The 17860-nt window shown below is 43.7% G+C and overlaps 2 protein-coding genes across 2 annotated transcripts in view; both read left to right on the top strand.

Annotated features, from left to right (window-relative positions):
• Positions 1-4853: 4853 nt before the first annotated feature.
• On the top strand, positions 4854-10350 carry myclb (MYCL proto-oncogene, bHLH transcription factor b). The gene is made up of 3 exons (XM_080485304.1): positions 4854-5094; positions 5898-6541; positions 8164-10350. The coding sequence occupies exons 2-3, from the start codon at positions 5941-5943 to the stop codon at positions 8952-8954; spliced, it is 1392 nt and encodes a 463-aa protein (XP_080341430.1). The 5' UTR covers positions 4854-5094; positions 5898-5940; the 3' UTR covers positions 8955-10350.
• Positions 10351-12008: 1658 nt separating this feature from the next.
• The window catches only part of trit1 (tRNA isopentenyltransferase 1), a gene marked incomplete at its 5' end in the record, with an annotated part of 34545 nt that continues 28693 nt past the window's right edge, over positions 12009-17860 (top strand). Inside the window, one exon of the mRNA XM_080485673.1 lies at positions 12009-12167. Coding sequence (XP_080341799.1) covers positions 12009-12167 — 159 coding nt within the window. The remainder of the gene's footprint in view (positions 12168-17860) is intronic.

Below are 17860 nucleotides of genomic sequence, written 5' to 3' on the forward strand. Positions count from 1 at the left end.
CTGACGAGATGCTGACTGTACAACGGTACTGCACAACACATCAAGATCAATGGAAGAGAATCGAGACTGTTTTATTGTGTATGTTGATATTAAAAAAGAATAATACTCATTGTACCTTCAAAGACAACATAAAAAGTGTGCGTGTGCGTGTACGTGTGGGTGTGCGTGTGCGCGTGCGTGTGCGTGTGTGTGTGTGTGTGTCGGCAGGAGGTCATGAGTCTCAGTGTGCAATAGCTTGATGTAATGAGCATCTGGACTGAAAGGCAATCTTCTAACTTACCGTGTGTGTGTGTGTGTGTGTGTGTGTGTGTGTGTGTGTGTGTGTGTGTGTGTGTGTGTGTGTGTGTGTGTGTGTGTGTGTGTGTGTCGGCAGGAGGTCATCATCATCCAGTGGGTAGCAGCTGTCCCTTCTCCTTTACAGTCTCCCAGATTACATACTGCAAACCTGTGGCCACCCAGACGCCACACACACACACACACACACACACACACACACACACACACACACACACACACACACACACACACACACTGATGTGTGCATTGATCAGTCTGGAAGGTCAGGGAGCCTGGGGTGGCTGGAGGAATGAGGAAACGGGTCAGATGCAGGAGACGATGGGACGGCTGATGCTTGTCTTGTCATCGCCACTCTCAACCTACACATCCCTGACCGTCATTCATCTGTCCAGCTGCATCTGTTCTCAGCCTTGCCGTCTGGTGTTACACACACAACAGACACTCTTTTCACACACACACACACACACACACACACACACACACACACACACACACACACACACACACACACACACACACACACACACACACACACACACACACACACACACACACACACACACACACACCAACAACCTGTTAAGTGAATACTGAAATTCCTGTCAGGGTATCCTTCAATCATCACATTCAGCGATAAGAGATCTTTAAGACTGTTTTCTTCAATCTGATTGGCTATGAGCTGACATGCGATGCAAATGTGAATGGCTGATCAGTCCAGGCTGTATATCTAATACAAGTTTATTCAAGTTCAACCCCTTTTTTTTTTTTTTTTGCATTTTAAGTGTGATCACTTTATAAGCCACTGTATTGTGTAATATAAACTCATATTCACTGTAGCTGCTGCGGGAGCCCCGCAGGGATGAATAAAGCTTTATTTAATCCAATCTAATCTAATCATTAAAAACAACCAAATTACTTTGAAATATTACTCATACTTTCTGCATAATTCATTAAATGTAAAGCTAATTGGGAAATACAGAAGTAGCAGCGAATGTGTCTCTTTTACTTCAGATGTCTTTTCATTTGAAGGACCTCTCATTTTGATGCGATATATGGACTAACGTGAAATAACTTTTATAAAAGTAAACAGTTTATGAATGCTTTAAATGTGCCTCCTTGTATAGAACCAGCAAGGCTCAGACCAAAATATTGTATAAAAATTCAAGGTGCCACCTAATTTTAAAATGACACCGTAACCCTAACATTTGCAAGTCATTATTAATATTGTGTATGTCTTTATTGCTCTCAACAGCCGTGCGTGGGGCTGCCTTACTCATCTTGAACAGGGGAAAATCCTTTTATGAAAGAAAAGAAGTGGTGAAGTGGGTTAACACTGCAGCCTCACAGTGTGAGTATCCCTGGTTTGAATCTAGCTTCAAGGCTTTTCATCAGCTTGTGTGAGTTTTCTCAGGTTTTTCCTTCCACAGTCCAGAAGCACGTGTTTGAGGTTGATTGGCTTAATTGATGGCTCCTAATTGACGTGTCAGTGTGTGTGACTGTGGATAAAAACGTTCACTAAACTTCACTTCAGAGATGATAGTTTGTATTACTGTGAATGCAAAGAACTGGAACTATTTTTATTCTTTAATTTTTTTTGCCTTCAAGCCTCTGTAATGCAACCCACAGGAATGTTTCCGCAAATTGTGCCCATACTGATGCAGGAAATATACCGCGGCTCTATATTTAAACTCTATTTTCTTGGCTTTAGACACAAATAGTGTACTTTGGATGTGTTCGGGCAGAGGCCAGTCTTTAAGGTTAGAATGTTAAAGATGTTGCCCTTGTAGGGGAATCATTAAAAATAAGCATCAGTGTAAAACAATTGAGAGTCTTCCTCACCCTTCCATCCGCCCCGGCACATCCACCCTCCAAACTCTAGTATGTTTTCTTTTGGGGTTTTATCCAAACAAAGCCAGGTCAAGCTTCCCCTCTTTCCAGTTTTCATGCGTAACAAGGCTTATGTTAGAATCAGCTTCAAGCTATGGAGCCCCGGCACTGTGATATATGTGGTATATATTAAATATGTAAAGTGCATATCAACATCATCAGCTTTGCTATTCTGGGAGAAGATGGTGCTTAATTGGGGCCTTGTGAGTGATAACACTTGAGTAATCCGATGACACTGTGCCATTTCTCTGTGGGTGGTTTTTAATAGAAAAAAAATGGGGGGGAAGACAAATCAGAGCCTCACAACATATCACAAGTTACTCCTCCTATTTTCAAGCAAACAAGGTTCAATAAATCCATCGGGGAATTACTGTGAATTAACCATTTTCCCCTCAAACCTCACTTGTCTGTTAGAAACTGCATTTTACATTTACACATCAATTAAATGTTTGTGCAATTCTGGTAGATGCAAATGACTAGGTCCTGTAGGGACTCCTTAAACTGACTGATTTTCTCTGAAAAAGACTTTGCTTTGTACATTTTATGGATATGGTTCTTTTACTTATACACGTTTGATGATTAATTCAAAGAGGGGAGGCAGATTAAACCTTTCAAATTATGAAACAAGACAGGGGACAGGGAGGAACAAGATGAAAGAGTGAAGAGAAAGCGAGATCAGGATGAGGATGAGCTGTGAGAGAGAAAGTGATACAGAGAGGGATGACTGAAAGATTCTGTTTCTTCAGTCTCTCAGTTCTGTGTCTTTGTAGGGTCTCTCCTGGGAAACGGAGGATATAACCCTCTAAAGTCTCCCGGCTTCATGTAGGGTCAAGATCTTTTTGATCGGGGGTGACTGAGGATAAAAGCTCCAGAGGGGGTCTGGAGGGAGGAGTGAGGAGGAAAGTAGGCTGGAGTGAAACTGAGGAGGAAAGAATAGAGGATGAGTGACAGAAGATGGGGTCTGGGAGAAATAAAGGGCAGGGGGAGTCTGAGTTTGATGGGAAGATGAAGTGGACACACAAGGATTTCACGCTGTCTGCTCTGCCGCCACAAAATCCAGAGGCGGGGAACTTCATGGGCTCACTCGCTGGAAGGATGTTTCCCAACTATCATCATTTCGGAGCGAATGTGCCAGAGCTTGTGCGGTGCAGTTTCATAACTCCAGAACAGGCACCAGCGGGCTGGTGTCGAATGGCAAGAAAAACAAGTGTCAGCAGTCGTGTGTGCAGCTGTCGAGGAGACGCACACGCACACGCACACGCACAACACAGACAGAGCATTGCTCCATATTGTCTCTTGGAGGAAGGGCTTTACATCATAGGCTTGATATTGATTACAAAGAAGGGGAGATGCAAGGGTGACACCGGACACTGCAGCCATATGCCCACATGAAACTGGACACATGAGAAAGTGACTGGCTCTCACACATGTAGGTGCACATCCTCCACTCACATATGTGCGCATGTTGAGCTTTAATGACGGGGAAACAACCGTACTACTATCCGAACATTGACCCAGAGGTTAAAAAATTGATTGCTGCTGAATTATAGAAAAAATAATTCTACTAACCACTGTATGTGTACAAAGCACAATTTTCCAGATAACCATAGAGTAAATAAAAAAAGCAATGTAACATGTTACAAACAAAGATAAATATGAAGCAGGAATGTTCATTTGGAAATATTAAACTTATGGTTGAAGAAAATGCGGATCGAAAGACCTGAGTAGCAATGGAAATTGTAGGCATACTCAGTATCTACTTAGAATTGTTGTGGATTCTGTTTGAGTAAAATTACACTCATGAAACTATAAATACCCAAAATGTAATTTACACCGCCACCAACATAGAGAAACTACAACACCTACATGCACCTGTTTATTAATCAACCAATCATTGCAAAACAGGCATTTGAAAGATAAAACTAGAGAGAATATATATATAAAATTAAATATTCTTACGAATTGCTTTATATTTTTAGTATCACAGGACAAACACAAACAGTCATACACACAGGAAAACAAACTTCCCACTGTCAGATGGGAGTGCTACACCACCAAGCAGATGGATACAGGATACAATTATAAAACAGGGGGCAAACTGTTAGAAAAACTAATCAAACACATAAAACACATCAAAATATTAAAACGGGCGGACTTACTAAAAACAAACATAGTGACACTTCAAGGTAATATCTTACTATTTGCCATATGGGGACTTGTTTTGTGTCCCCACAAGGAGGATCATACCTCATACTGTTAAAGATGACCAACAACGCATACTACACATAAGTATAAACACACTCATCAAGAACTGTTTAGTGCTTCTTGTTATGATAGGTACCCTCATTATTCCGACCTCTTTTGTGCAGCATGATGATTAAACACAGGTGTTCATGCATGTTCATATTTGCAGAGAGAGAAAGAGAAGAGATTCGCATCATGTTGGCATATTTATTACAAAAGCAGCCCGCTGTCATCTTATGAAATCAGTGTCATGATGTCCCTGTCTCTGCTGCTGCAGCTTGCGCAACGTTTCCCTCTGCCGGTGCGCTTGCAGGCGCGTTTTTTTTTTTTTGAGTGGACTGCACCTTTAAGCACCAAGGCGTGGCTCTGCTACTACGACCCGCCTTTTATGCATAACAGCCAGCTCTCCTTCCCCCGGATCATATAGTGCAGCAGTCTGCAAAGAAAAGTGACCACAGCTGAAGCCTGTCCAGCCGTCTGCGCGACCGGACTGCGACTAAACGCACTCGTTTTACCTTTACTGGGGGAAAAGAAAAATTCCAAAAAGGATAATTTGGATCACTCACACTGATCGAGGACACCGTGTGACTGCTCCTGCTTTTTTGGACATTTACGCACGGGAGGGATCTATGAAGACGCAGACACGTTTTTCACTCTCCACACCAGGTAAAGAAAACCAAAACAACAACAACACTTTAGTCCCTCTCAATTTAAAACTAACTTTCTTTCCTCCTGAAACACCACCTAGACATACACGCTCACGTGTGTGTCTCACTGATAGTAAAGTTTTTAGGTGTCTTTAGTGCGCTCCGGCGCGCGCCTGCACGTTAATTAAGCGCGTTTGAGTCGCGGCTGATTTCTCTGAGCTGTAATGAGAAGTTGCGTCGAGGAGGAGTCACATAAAGCCACTTTACATACGGTCTGAACAGGCAAATCCACCGCTACCTGCCCCACCAATCAATCAATTTGAATCTAATTTAATCGCAGTTTTCTCCAAAGCACGCACCAGAAGACCCCCCCCCCCCCCCCCCCACACACACACACACACAGTATACTGCTAAAACAGTGTTATGTAATGAAACACTGTTGCGAAACTTGAACATCTCAGCAGCTACAGATGATGTTTCAACCTCGTAGCGCTTTAAACGTATAAAATAAACAGTGTTTTTTAAATTTTTATTTTCCCCAGTCTGCGCTGCGTAATGACTGCTCTCCTGATTGGTTTTGTTAAATGTTACACCTTCAGCTGGTACTTTATTGTTATTATTATTATTTTCTTTTTTACATGAATGATGGGACATCATTTTCACGATTAACTATAATTACCCTATGCATTCATTAAAGCTGCATCATACACGGACACAAAATAAAAGCATCCCTCCTCAAAGGGCATCCTCAGGCAGAGGTGTAATTATTTTTGATTCAACTCATGGATGTGCGTGCGTGTTTGTGTACGTGTGTGTGTGCAGACAGCGGGAACAGAGAGTGATCCACCCCCTGCCTGCAGCCCCCATGCCGGGCATCAGCTCCACCGCGCCTCGTTATGAAAACTGGGACATGGACCACCTCGACCACTACCAACATTATTTCTACGACGACCACGACCCGGACGAGGATTTCTTCAAGTCCACTGCGCCAAGTGAGGACATATGGAAGAAATTCGAGCTGGTGCCGACCCCGCCCATGTCTCCCATCCGGGCGGTGGAGGGGTCCGGCCGGGTCGGGCTGCTGCCTCCCTCCCTGGGGGACAAGCTGGAGTGGGTCTCTCAGTTCCTGGGGCAGGAGGAGCAGCAGCAGGACATACCCTGCAAGCTGGCCACGGCCAGCGACTCCATCGGGAACCTGAGCTCCATCATCATCCAGGACTGCATGTGGAGCGGCTTCTCCGCCGGGCAGCAGCTGGAGAGAGTTGTCGGGGAGCGCTGCGCGTCCTGTCCCGGGACGACCAAAGTGCCGTCCCCGGGGAGGGCGCAGGGCGCACCGGCCGACGCGGCGGCTCTTGGCAGCCTGGCCACGGACTGTGTGGACCCGGCGGCGGTTCTCACTTTCCCCTTGTCCGGTGGATGTAAGAAAGCGGTGTCCTCTGGATCGGAATCACACAGCGACTCATCAGGTCAGTGACAGATGCCTTGTTTACAGTGTACCATGTAGTTAAGTTGCAATCATCTTCCCCTCGAGGGATAAGTTCTGTCAGGCTTTATAGATTTAATTGGATTTGTATTAATCACTCATTCAGTTAATATTTCTTGCTGTGGATGCCAATAAAGGCTGGCTTAGCACATGATAACTGCATTGCGTTACCTTGGCGCATGCAACACATGCTTGAAGCAGCCCTGAGTGGCACGCCCATTGAAACATCTGCTGCTTGGCAGAGCTCCAGCAGACCAGCTGCTACCTCTCCATGCTCCTACAGTCTGACTTATGATAACAATATCATCTCCAAGCTCCGATTTGACATGAATTGAATAATGGGTACTCCATATTGGGAGTTTATGTAACAAGAAAGGGAAGGGGGCGGGGACAAGAAGGGAAGGCAAAATTGCCCCCTTTTTAAAAAAAAAAAAAAAAAAAAAAAAAAAAACTGAAAAAACCCCCAAAACTCTTGGTGTCTAGCCCATATTTTCCCCAAGACCTACTTCTTTCCATTTCCCCACAGCCTGAGCCCATATGATTGAATCCGGTATGTAGGCTGCCATGTGATGCTGAGCTCGGACCATCCATAATGGTGTGTGGAATGTCACAAAGGGAACTTGTTGCTGCATTCCTCCACTCAACAGGCTGCGGCGCCAATTGTGTCAGTGGGTGGATTTGGGCCGAGCCAGCCTGGGCTGTGAATAGAGCAGGATTAGCCATTTAGGAGGTCGCCAGGCCTGCAGAATTCTTTGACACCAGTTTGAGGGAGTATTTCACACCGTTTCAAGGGATAATAAGTGCTCAAAGGGGAAAAGAATGACCAATTATAGGAAGCATGTATGCTTAGACCTCATTACAGAGCGTTTCTATAGTTATTTGACAGAATAAATTTTGTGTGCCTAGTAATACTAGATGTCATCTTTTGTCAGATAAAAGGTGTTGAATAGTGCTGGCACCTCTCATGCCAGAGCTCTATTTTCAGCCCCATTGCCACTGTGATTTTCCTATTAAGGCTACTGTTTTCTAAACTGTCAAAATATGTGGAAGCACAATTATTTTAACTGCTTTTCAGTTTACAAAAGCATTGGAAATCCCCCAGAGGGCTCGTCAGTTAGAAGAGAGTCTGCAAGGCCTCTTTTCATGTTCAATACCCCAGTAAATGAATCAAAAAGGGGAAATTGTTAAACGTGCAGAGCTTTGAATATTGGTAGTCTCGTTTTAACAAGTTTGAAGATTGTCGATTTGCACCCGAGCGCTTGTTAACCTCGCCTGTCTCTCCCTCTTATCCTCACTCTGTATACATGAATGAAGAGAGGGAATTTCCACCCAGGGAGCTCATATCATGCACTGATGATTCAGAGCAAGAGTGAGAGTTTGCTTTCTGTAAAGTGCAAGAGATCATTCAGGTTTTCTCGAGGTTATAAAAAGTTCAATTTTTACAGAAGCGATTTATTGGGCTTGTAAAGACAGGAGGCTCAGAGGACTGGGTCCAGTGTGTGAACCCTTGTTCCCACCTTTCCTGTCATTTATAGTCTGAGTCAAATGTTACTTTTTTGCGCAGACGTTTTATTTGACAGGTTTTTCTTTTCTTTCTTTCATCAGATGATGAAGATGACAAAGATGAGGATGAAGAGGAGATCGATGTTGTGACGGTGGAGCACAAACAGCAGCGTAAACCTCGGCGGCTGGTCAACGCCCGTAAGCCGGTGACCATAACGGTGCGAGCCGACCCCCTGGACCCTGGCATGAAGCGTTTCCACATTTCCATCCACCAACAGCAGCACAACTACGCTGCGCCCTCTCCGGACACTCTGCCAACGCCGGCTGAGCCGCCCCGAAAGAGGGTCAGGCAGGAGGCCTCTTGTCAGGCGACGCAGCCTCACCCGAACTCCCATCACCACCAGCCCCGACACGGCCACGCCCCCCTGAACTTTGACAGCAGGAAGTCTCACGGGACTGCGGCGGGGATCCGATCGGAGTCGCCCAACCTCAGCGCCTCCTCTCCTACCTCCTCCACATCGCCTTCGTCTCCCCATTCTTCCTGCTCGTCCTTCTCGCATCATCTTCAGTGCTCGCCCTCAAAGCACCACTCCGTCTCCCACCTCTCCAGCCCTCAGTCGTCCGACTGCGAGGACACGGACAAGCGCAAGGCGCACAACTTCCTCGAGCGGAAGCGGCGCAATGACCTGCGCTCGCGGTTCCTGTCGCTGCGGGATGAGATCCCTGGCTTGGCGGACTGCCCCAAGACTCCCAAGGTTGCGATCCTCACTCGAGCCACGGAGTACCTGCAGCAGCTGCACGCCAGCGAGAGGCAGAAGGCTCTGGAGAGGAAGCAGCTGAAGAGCAGACAGCTGCACCTGCTGCAGAGGCTAGCGCAACTCAAGCGATCCTGAGCGACGGGATCAGCTGTCGCCTCACACATACACTCACATAACTGAATGGGACTAGATGAAGGAGAAAAGACACTAATGCTCACTTTGAGGTGGTCACGTTGGAATTGTGCGGGTGGATTTAGTTTTTTCCCTCTTTTTTTTTTCTTTTTTTTGTGTGTCTGTTTTATTTTGTTTTGTTTTGCACATTAGCTTCTGAGTGATTGACAAGGCTACAAGCCGTCAGGACAGCAAGCGAGGGACTGTTTGTAATGAGGCATCTTTACGGGCAGATTAATATGTCCATGGCCACATAAGAGAGATTTGTCCAAGTGTTTTGTTTCCCCTCGTGAAAAATATTTCAAGCAGTTGCTTGCTATAGGAAAGCCTGCTGAGACTGCAGCAGTGTTTGATAAACTGCTATAATTGTTCTGTTAACTGCTGCGCTGGTCAGGCGAGTTGGCTGTGATGGCGCTTGTTGTGCTTGCACAGCTGTGATGTCTCCCTGAAGCTTCTTGGCCGATCCCCCCCCCCCCCACCCCCTCAATGGGCCTGCTCTTTAGTGCTTGTCACATGGCTTGAGTTTCAAGTTGAGCCCTGTTTTTCCTGCTATGTTTCATTTTCCCCATCACTATTGCATCTCGTCTCTCCTAGTTTACTCTTTGCTCTTTTTCCCTCCTCAGCGTTTGAGAAAATCTCTAGCCTCATACAAGCCCTAGTCGAGCGGCGGTAATGCAACAACTGGAAGGAGCCAATTTTATGCTGCATGTCTGGCATAGACGAGGTTAAACCCCTACTTCTATCCCTGCAGGTTCCATTCATAACTCCAGTATTTCCTTCTTGCGTCATAAGTGTTTCAGCAGCGCCCTTAATAACGGCTTTTTGATGCAGCATTTCGAGAAAATAGAAAGATTAGATGCCATGCAGGCATCTCTTTTTGACGCCATCGAAAATACAAAGATTCATCTCTCCCTTTATTGTTGTGCCATGGAGATCAGCCAAAAGGTGAATGTCGGCTTCAGTTTTTAAAGAATGGCTTCGATCTGTGTTTGTGCAACAGCAAAAATGCCATTGTTTGTTTGGAGTTTAAGCCCATTGAGTTCAAACTGTATATTTTTTTTCATCTTGCTATCCGATATATTTGTTTTGTTTTTTTGCATTTTGATGTAATGCCTTTAGAAGCCTTTTGATGTATGTAGACTATCCAGCTGGATGTTATGTATATAGTACCCTTTCTGTACAGTCCCTTCCAAACCAAAACCAGAGGTGTCTACTATACTCATCCTAGTTTTTGTTAAGCCCTGTGTCCTAAACCAGGGCCAAGCTTGCTGGCTTTTCAAAGATAACTCAAAGCTTCTATTTTTGTTAATAAAATGATAAAAAAAAAAAAAAATTGAAATAAAACACTTTGAACATTGATCACACTAGCCACTTTGTCACAATGTTGTTGTTTTTTTTGCAAAGCCTACTTGTTTGACCGTTTCATTTTCTGTCTCTGAGGTCTTTCATTTGTACAAGTCAGAACTGACAAAAGTTTTATACTATATTTTCCTACCGTCATGTTTCAGTGTGAGCTAATGACTGTTTTTGCTATTGTAGCGAGCAGGGCTTTACTGGTGGTTATGTGCTGAAACTGAGATGTGGCTTTTTTTTTTTCTTTTTTTTTTTCTACTCTCTGAATTGGAAAGTACCTGAATGCTGCTGCCTTCAATCCAATCACTGTTCCCATAGCACTCTTAGCTCTCGTGTGGGTGGTGCAGAGGGGGTGGGGACTTAAGAGGATCTACCGATTAAACTTGTGGCTGTGTGTAGCCTTTAGTGACATCAATGTTAATGTTTTCCCTCTCTCTCTCTCTTCCTCTCTCTTTTTTGCAAGCCTGGTGCTCCCTCTTGTTCCATAAGCCATGCGACAGAACACTGTAGCCCTGGATCTAGTACTGTAAATGACTAAATCATGACAAGTAGCATGCCCTGCTTTACCAGCACTCAGGAAAATCCATGTAGCCTCTAGCTCTTGCAATAGGGCCGTAGGCTATGCTTGAAAAATATTAACATGCTGTATACATAACGTACCCTCTGCAGCCACTTCAGAGATAATAGTGTTAGATCAGAAGCTTAATGTTTGAAGAAATACGTTATATCACATCAGCACAAGCCACCAGTAACCCTAATTGATTTTATTTCTCCCCAATAGGGTGCACCCACAACAGTGGTTAGTGGTTTGCATGTTGTTTTTTCCTGTTTATTTCGATGTGTATTGGTCACTGGTCTCTGCTGTTGCACGGTCATAGTAGCAGTGGACATTGCTTACTTTGGGAGTTCAGCTATGGTGATATTTGGAGCCTTGTCTCAGCACTTTGTTTTTTCTGTACCTCATAAGCCTCTATGTAAGAAAAGTATGTCAGAAAATTAATAAATTTCATGGTTTGACATAAATGGCATATCCTCATATCTGTCATGTGTGCTCATTGAAATGGATATTTCTGAATATGTAAATGTGATAGCTCTTACTCCGAATCCAAATTTAGTTGTAGAACACAGTGTATAAACTATTGAAACCACTTGTACGAGTGAGCGGATATCTCTCCTCCCTCAACCAGCAGCCTATTTGTTTTCATCCGTCTCCCAGGTAACCCAATCAGAGCATCTTCACTGTGGCCACAGGCGTCTTTTCTCAATACTGCAGCGCTCTGACAGTTTCCATAGAAACAATCCCAACTATACAGAACACAGCACGATAAACCTTTTTATTCTTTGTGAATGTAACCAGCAATCAGCTCAGAAATGCAAACCTGAGGTCAAATTAATTCATTGTGGCTTCTGAATGATTTTTTTTTCCCTCAACCAAAACTGTACAAAATAAAACCTCTGTGATTACACCAGGAAGGCTATGATTGAAAAATGTTTCCAATAAATAAATTGAATCATAAAAGTCCGACAGAAATCACAGAACTGCTGCTAAACCAGCGTTTCCACGGGAACGGCTGCCAGTTGCCTGGCAACTGAGCCCGCCCCCCGCTGCCTCGACGTGTACAACGCATGCGCGCGTCGTCAGCTGGGTGCCGAAGAGGCAGCATCATGGCGGCGTCCACCTTTAACATGCAGTCCGCGGTTCGCAGAGCAATTGCCCCGTCTTTGGTGGTGATTCTGGGAGCTACCGGCACGGGGAAGTCCAAACTGGCTATCGAAATCGGAAAACGACTTTGTGGAGAGATAATCAGCGCCGATTCCATGCAGGTAGGAGCCGCGTGAGCACGAGGAAATCCGCGGAGAGTCCTTGGCATGGCAGCCATTATGCCTCAGATGACACTCGATTTGCTCTCAGAATTCGAGTTTAGCAGGATAAAACATGCACATGTTTGGCTTATTCTTGCAGACGTGACCCTAAAGAAACAGAATATCATGGAAGTTAGAGTTTAGCTAGTCAGGCCAAGTGATAAAGTAAAGTACCCGAGGGTAGCAAATATAAGACGGCAAAAAACGTGTATCTGGTGGTCTTTTAGATTAAAACCGACTATTTATGTTTAATGCATGTCGTATAACAACAACGACCTCCTCAAAACAACCCGTATTCTGCAGGAGAAACGTGTTTTGACGTCTGATCTGCTTTAGCTTTAGCCAGAACGTGATGAGACAGCTGCAGTCAAATTCTTCATATTCATGGTAGAAGTGAGGCCATCTGCTCAGGTAAAGTGTATTTTAAAGTCTTTAAGGGACATATGAACGGATGCCACCTTTCTTTAATGCATTATATTGCGTATTCAACTCGATTCTGTGTTTTTGCATTCCCAGCAGCGAGCTTCTGGTTGTTCAGAGATGATGAATATTTCCTATATTTGTCTCAGTGTCACTATCAAAGTGTATATGTTTGGTCGGTCAAGGTGCCAAAGTGATTTGTAATGCATTTTAAATAGAGCACTGTTGTGCAGTTCCATTCTTTCTGCTCTCATCTGAACATAACAAACTCAAATACTCAATTATTCACATTGTACTGTTTAAATTACAGGTTCTACGTGAGATTTTAGAATGTGGAATGAATTGTGATACATCATTGACACCTTTTAATAAGTGAGATTATCTCAATTGTTTTCATCATTTCCATATAGGATTTGAACAAAAGGTAATTGGCAGGAACATGTTGTCTATGCTGGTAAAGGCGGAGGATATTCTCAGAACTCTTCACTTGTATTGTTGCAATGTGTGAAATATGCAGTGTCACAGTGATTAGAGGAGTCCTGAGTGCTACTTGCATGTATTTTTCATTCATTAGACCCTTTGCTGCCCTTTATTGACATGCCAGTCTCTTGTGTTGATAACGACAATGTGCTTACTAGGATTTGTGTAAATTTCTTTGTAATGCATGTTTGGATTATTTCAGACTGGATGTGGTAATTGAAGCAGATATTATATTAATTGCAGTTTGTCATTCAGCAGTGTGTGTCTGATGCATGTGTCTAAAGGGTGACATTTAAAAAGAAACATGGATGTTGTTCTCTCTCTCTCTCGCTCTCTCTCACCCTGCCTTTTGGTTCTCAGGCTCTGTTGCCAGAGCAACCAAAGGGCACGCACACATAGGAGAAAAGGTTGGCTACTGGTTAGAGTCTCTGGGTCAGCCCAGTGCACAGCATCTATATCCACACACACTGTCACTCCAGCTGCTCACATCTGCAGCGAAATCCAATAACCGATCAGATCCTTGAACATTTCTTCCTGCTTTCCCCCCCCCGCCAATTCGTTACCACTCTTAGAGCACGTCGTCCTTGACAGCGTGTCCCTGTGGGGGAGCGCCTCTCCCAGCAGTCACCTGGTATTGGGTAAACTGGGTTACACTAATAACGTTTCAGCCTAGAATATCTCGACGACCAGCAGCTCGGGTGGAGGGAAAACGAGTGGCCTAGTTACAGCGCGGCAGCCCCAGCCACAATCTCCACAATCCCTGGCCTTGTTGCTACCCGCCTGTTGGTATGTGTGACAGTAAGAGAAAGCGAGAGAGACATGCAGACATGGAGTGACTGAGAAAGAGACTGCTTATGTGAGAATGAGGCTGTGTATAGGCTAGAGCCGGCCTGTGTTGTCTTTGGGATAGGAAACAGTCTGTTCTTGTTTGGGAGAAAGCAGCATTGTGCTGAGCTGGTGCACATTCAGCGCCGTGCTACGCCGGTCCTGCAGCTGATAGTGAATGGGCACGCTGTGGCCACTGGGAAGTGCCTATTGTCCCATCGAGAATTGGTTCCCACACTCCCTAACTCTCCCATTGTGTTGCTATCACCCTCCCTCCTGCCCCTGGCCCATGCCCCCAGCCCACAGTTCATTGGACATGCAGCAGGACATTATTCCCTCATTAAATGAACATGCTATCTATGGCAAACACACAAGTGCTTCGCTGTACTGTCATTGAATGAGGGGCTGCCAAATAGTGTAAATCCGTGGTTCCCAAAGTGAGGTCCAGGGACCAGCAGGGGTCCTTCAGGAAAAACAAAAGTACTGATTTGAAGTTGGACAGCCTTCATTGTTTCTATCACATCCCTTAAATATAACAAAATCCTCCCCCAAGTCTAAAAGATCTAAACTTAGACTCTTTTTTTTTTTTTTCGTTTTTATTCATACAGGGAATCTCAAGATATTCAGTATTAGAACTGGGTCAGTAGCACAACACAGCATGTGTTTTTCTAAAATTAACTAAACTCAATGCCCCTTTTCTCTTTGAGTTCTTGTAGATTTCTTTGTCTGCTCAGAGCAAACAGGACAATTTGTTCCATTTCAGTTTGACTCGCTTGTTTGTTTGTTTTTTTATTGATTTTCAACACATTAAAAGAGTTAAAAGGCTTGAATTATAAGTTTATTATCAAAATTTCTGCTTGTTCGTTCTTTGGTAAAATTCCAGGTCCAGTATCAATTTTCAGATAGCATTCAAAATAAATATTGTCCTAATTATTTGTTTTAGGTTGTTTTGGAATCCTAAAACATGAGTGCGTTTTGTTTTCTTAAATGTCGTGTTCAACTACAAGTCTTCAGTGATATACAAGATGTTCCTCTTGTTTTAGTTTTTTAATTTTCAGGGTTTTTCTTTGTCACGAAAAGGTGAAATTTCGGCTCTAAATAAAATATATTTTGCCAGAGCTGGCAAAAGTTGGCAAAAAAAAAACGTATTCATTAAGAGAAAAATGCTCACATTCAGGTCTTGTTTACTAGCGGATGACAGCAGTATGACAAAGTTTTATTATGAAAATACTTTTGTCTTTTTTTTATTGCTTTTTTCAAAAATGTTTGTGCCATAAGGTCTTTAAAGAGCATTTCTACTTTGCAAAATATTTGCACTCTTGCCTCAAACCTTTGCAACAGCGCTGAACACCACATTAAAAAGACTGCAATGTAAAAGTGGCATTTTTTACTTGCAATGATCATGACTTCAAACTGTTCTCCTATTTTATTTCCAGTTTTCTGCCACCGAGTACTTGCGTGAAGCCTCGGGCACTTTGGGGAAAAAGATGAAGTGTTTTAGCAGTGACGGCTTGTCTTAAAATATGAATGAAGCTCGGTGTGGAAGAGTCTACTTGCTACAGGTGGTTTAGGTTCTAGTGTGTGACTGATTAGGCAGAGCACCTGAGATTCCAAGCCAATATGGGCAATTTAAGAAACATATATCGGGAACAATCGTACATCAAGGTCGTGAGCGGCTGTTTGACATGCACAAGATGCCGGGTTTAATTGGTCAGATCAGGCCTTTTGATGAGTAATGGACAGACATTTGTTAATCAGGTGTCACCTCAGGGAAAAGGACGATTCATCATGGCTTCCCTTACTGACATGACTTTGCAAGGCATTACCGGTAATACGAAACAGTTGACACGGGCAGTGGCAGCGAGTAGTTTGACCGAGTGACTCGCGGGAGCAGAGCGAAACGCTACAGCAGTTTACCTTAAAGCCGTGGTAGTCATTTATCTGCTGCCTTCCCTGCTGCACTGCGTGATATCGGTTAAGTGTACTGTGGAGTTGTCCATCATGCTCTTAATGTGTTGGCGCTGCTGTCGTGTGTGTGTGTGTGTGCGTGTGTGCGCGCGTGTGTGTGTGTGTGTGTGTGTGGACTGCCCCTCCTCACAGAGTCATCTGTAATTCCTTTCAGGAAAAGTGCAGCTAAAGTTCACGTAATCACTGACTTGATTGATAAGACAGTTTTATTTGTACAACCCTTTGTTAAACCTTCTGCAGGTGTTGGTTTAAGTGTCACTTATCCATCAAGTAATACAGTCAGGAGGCATCTGACAGGCGTCGGGGGGGGGGGGGGGGGGGGGGCACAACCCCAAACATTTAGCCAATTTCTCAGAACTATCTTTACCATAGCTTTGTTCACAGGCCACTTTTTTTCATTCTCATCGCGAGATCTGTTTGTCCCTTTCACATAAACGCCCAAGAAAATGGGTCTAAAGACACTACAAGTATCATCCAATTTATTCAGGGGCTCAATCCCATGATGCTTTGCATAGTGACGTTTCCCATTCGTACACGCACACATCAAGGCCCACTAATATTGATTTGTCAATTAGATTAATCAAGCTTGTTAGGTTTTTGTGTTTTTTTTACAAACTGAAGTGGTAGTTTTGTCTCCTGTATTGATGGTGGCTTTGCTTCCACCATTTAAACACTGTGTGAAGCGTCACATAGTGAAATGCGTAACAGTAATATACAAACCCATGCGCCCTTTACTTTGATTCTAATTGGATCCTTTCTGATCATAATTTCAATCAGACGCATCCAACGTGATCCGTTTGAACTGTTTATCTGTAATCTTAATCGCATGGGCATTCAATCTGATTATATACGATCCATGTACCCTGCAGCTTTAGTGTTCTGGCAGTGATGAGGGGCAGTTTGACCACAGGGACTTAAACCAAGTACTAGAAACCATCACAGAAACTTTCATGGGTTTCACCTCTGGAAAGTTTAGTTCCAGCAAGTCAAGGTTGCAGATACCTTTGAAATGTGGCGCTCACAGATGTTCTATCAGGACATGGTGGAGTCAGTCTGGCATAATGGGAAGAGAAAGAAAGTCTGTGGCTCTTTCTATTTTGAAGGTAGAGCGTCACCAAACAAATCTTTGTTCTTTTAATTCTGTAATTCTTTTGCTAAATGAAACGTTTCTTACTCTGCAGCATTGTTTTCCAGCTGGTGAGTACTTTTTTTAGTCGGTATATTTATACCATCCTCTGAGATGATAAATAGGTGCTTCCTCATCCTACACTATCATGCACTTGTCCCAGTGGTTATTTATTAGATATGTGGTTTTTCCTTGTGCTTTGTCAAAACCGGCCTGTGGCGCCGCAGCGACCGGCTCCCTCACAAACCGACATGCAAATACGGTTATTTTCATGTTGTTGCACAGCAGACAATTATTCAAATGGTCTCTCGTGTTGCAGTTTAGATTGATGGTAGAGTGGGCATGACTAGTCCACCTAACCCACAGTTTGCTGCGAACGTCAGTTTGATTAAACTTCTATTTTAAATTGACCTACAAAATAAACCTTTTGAAATACTCCAGGAAAAAAGTTCTAGATTTGATATTGCGTTGCCATATCAAGAATATAAACATTGCTTGAGTTGTATTATAGACAAAATTCCATGTGACTATAATAAGACACATTACTATATAATAAGCTCTTAAACGATGACGACTAACAGATTTGACAACTGCAAATCTATAAATGGAGAACTACCTATACCTTACCTCTACTGTCAAAGTAGAGGCAAGGTATAGCCGCTATACCAAATGGGTTTGTTGCCTATAGGTGTCGACAGCCGTTTACGACAAAATTGTTGTTGTAAAATTCCTTTGGAACACAGACCTGACCCCAAATTCATTCAGTATTTTGGCAATTCAAGTACACATGCTGTACTATATCAGCTGCACGGAAGCTCCTACTGCAGGTGATTAA

This window comes from Lipophrys pholis (assembly GCF_963383615.2).
Source record: "Lipophrys pholis genome assembly, chromosome: 17".
In the NCBI taxonomy this organism is placed as follows: domain Eukaryota; kingdom Metazoa; phylum Chordata; class Actinopteri; order Blenniiformes; family Blenniidae; genus Lipophrys; species Lipophrys pholis.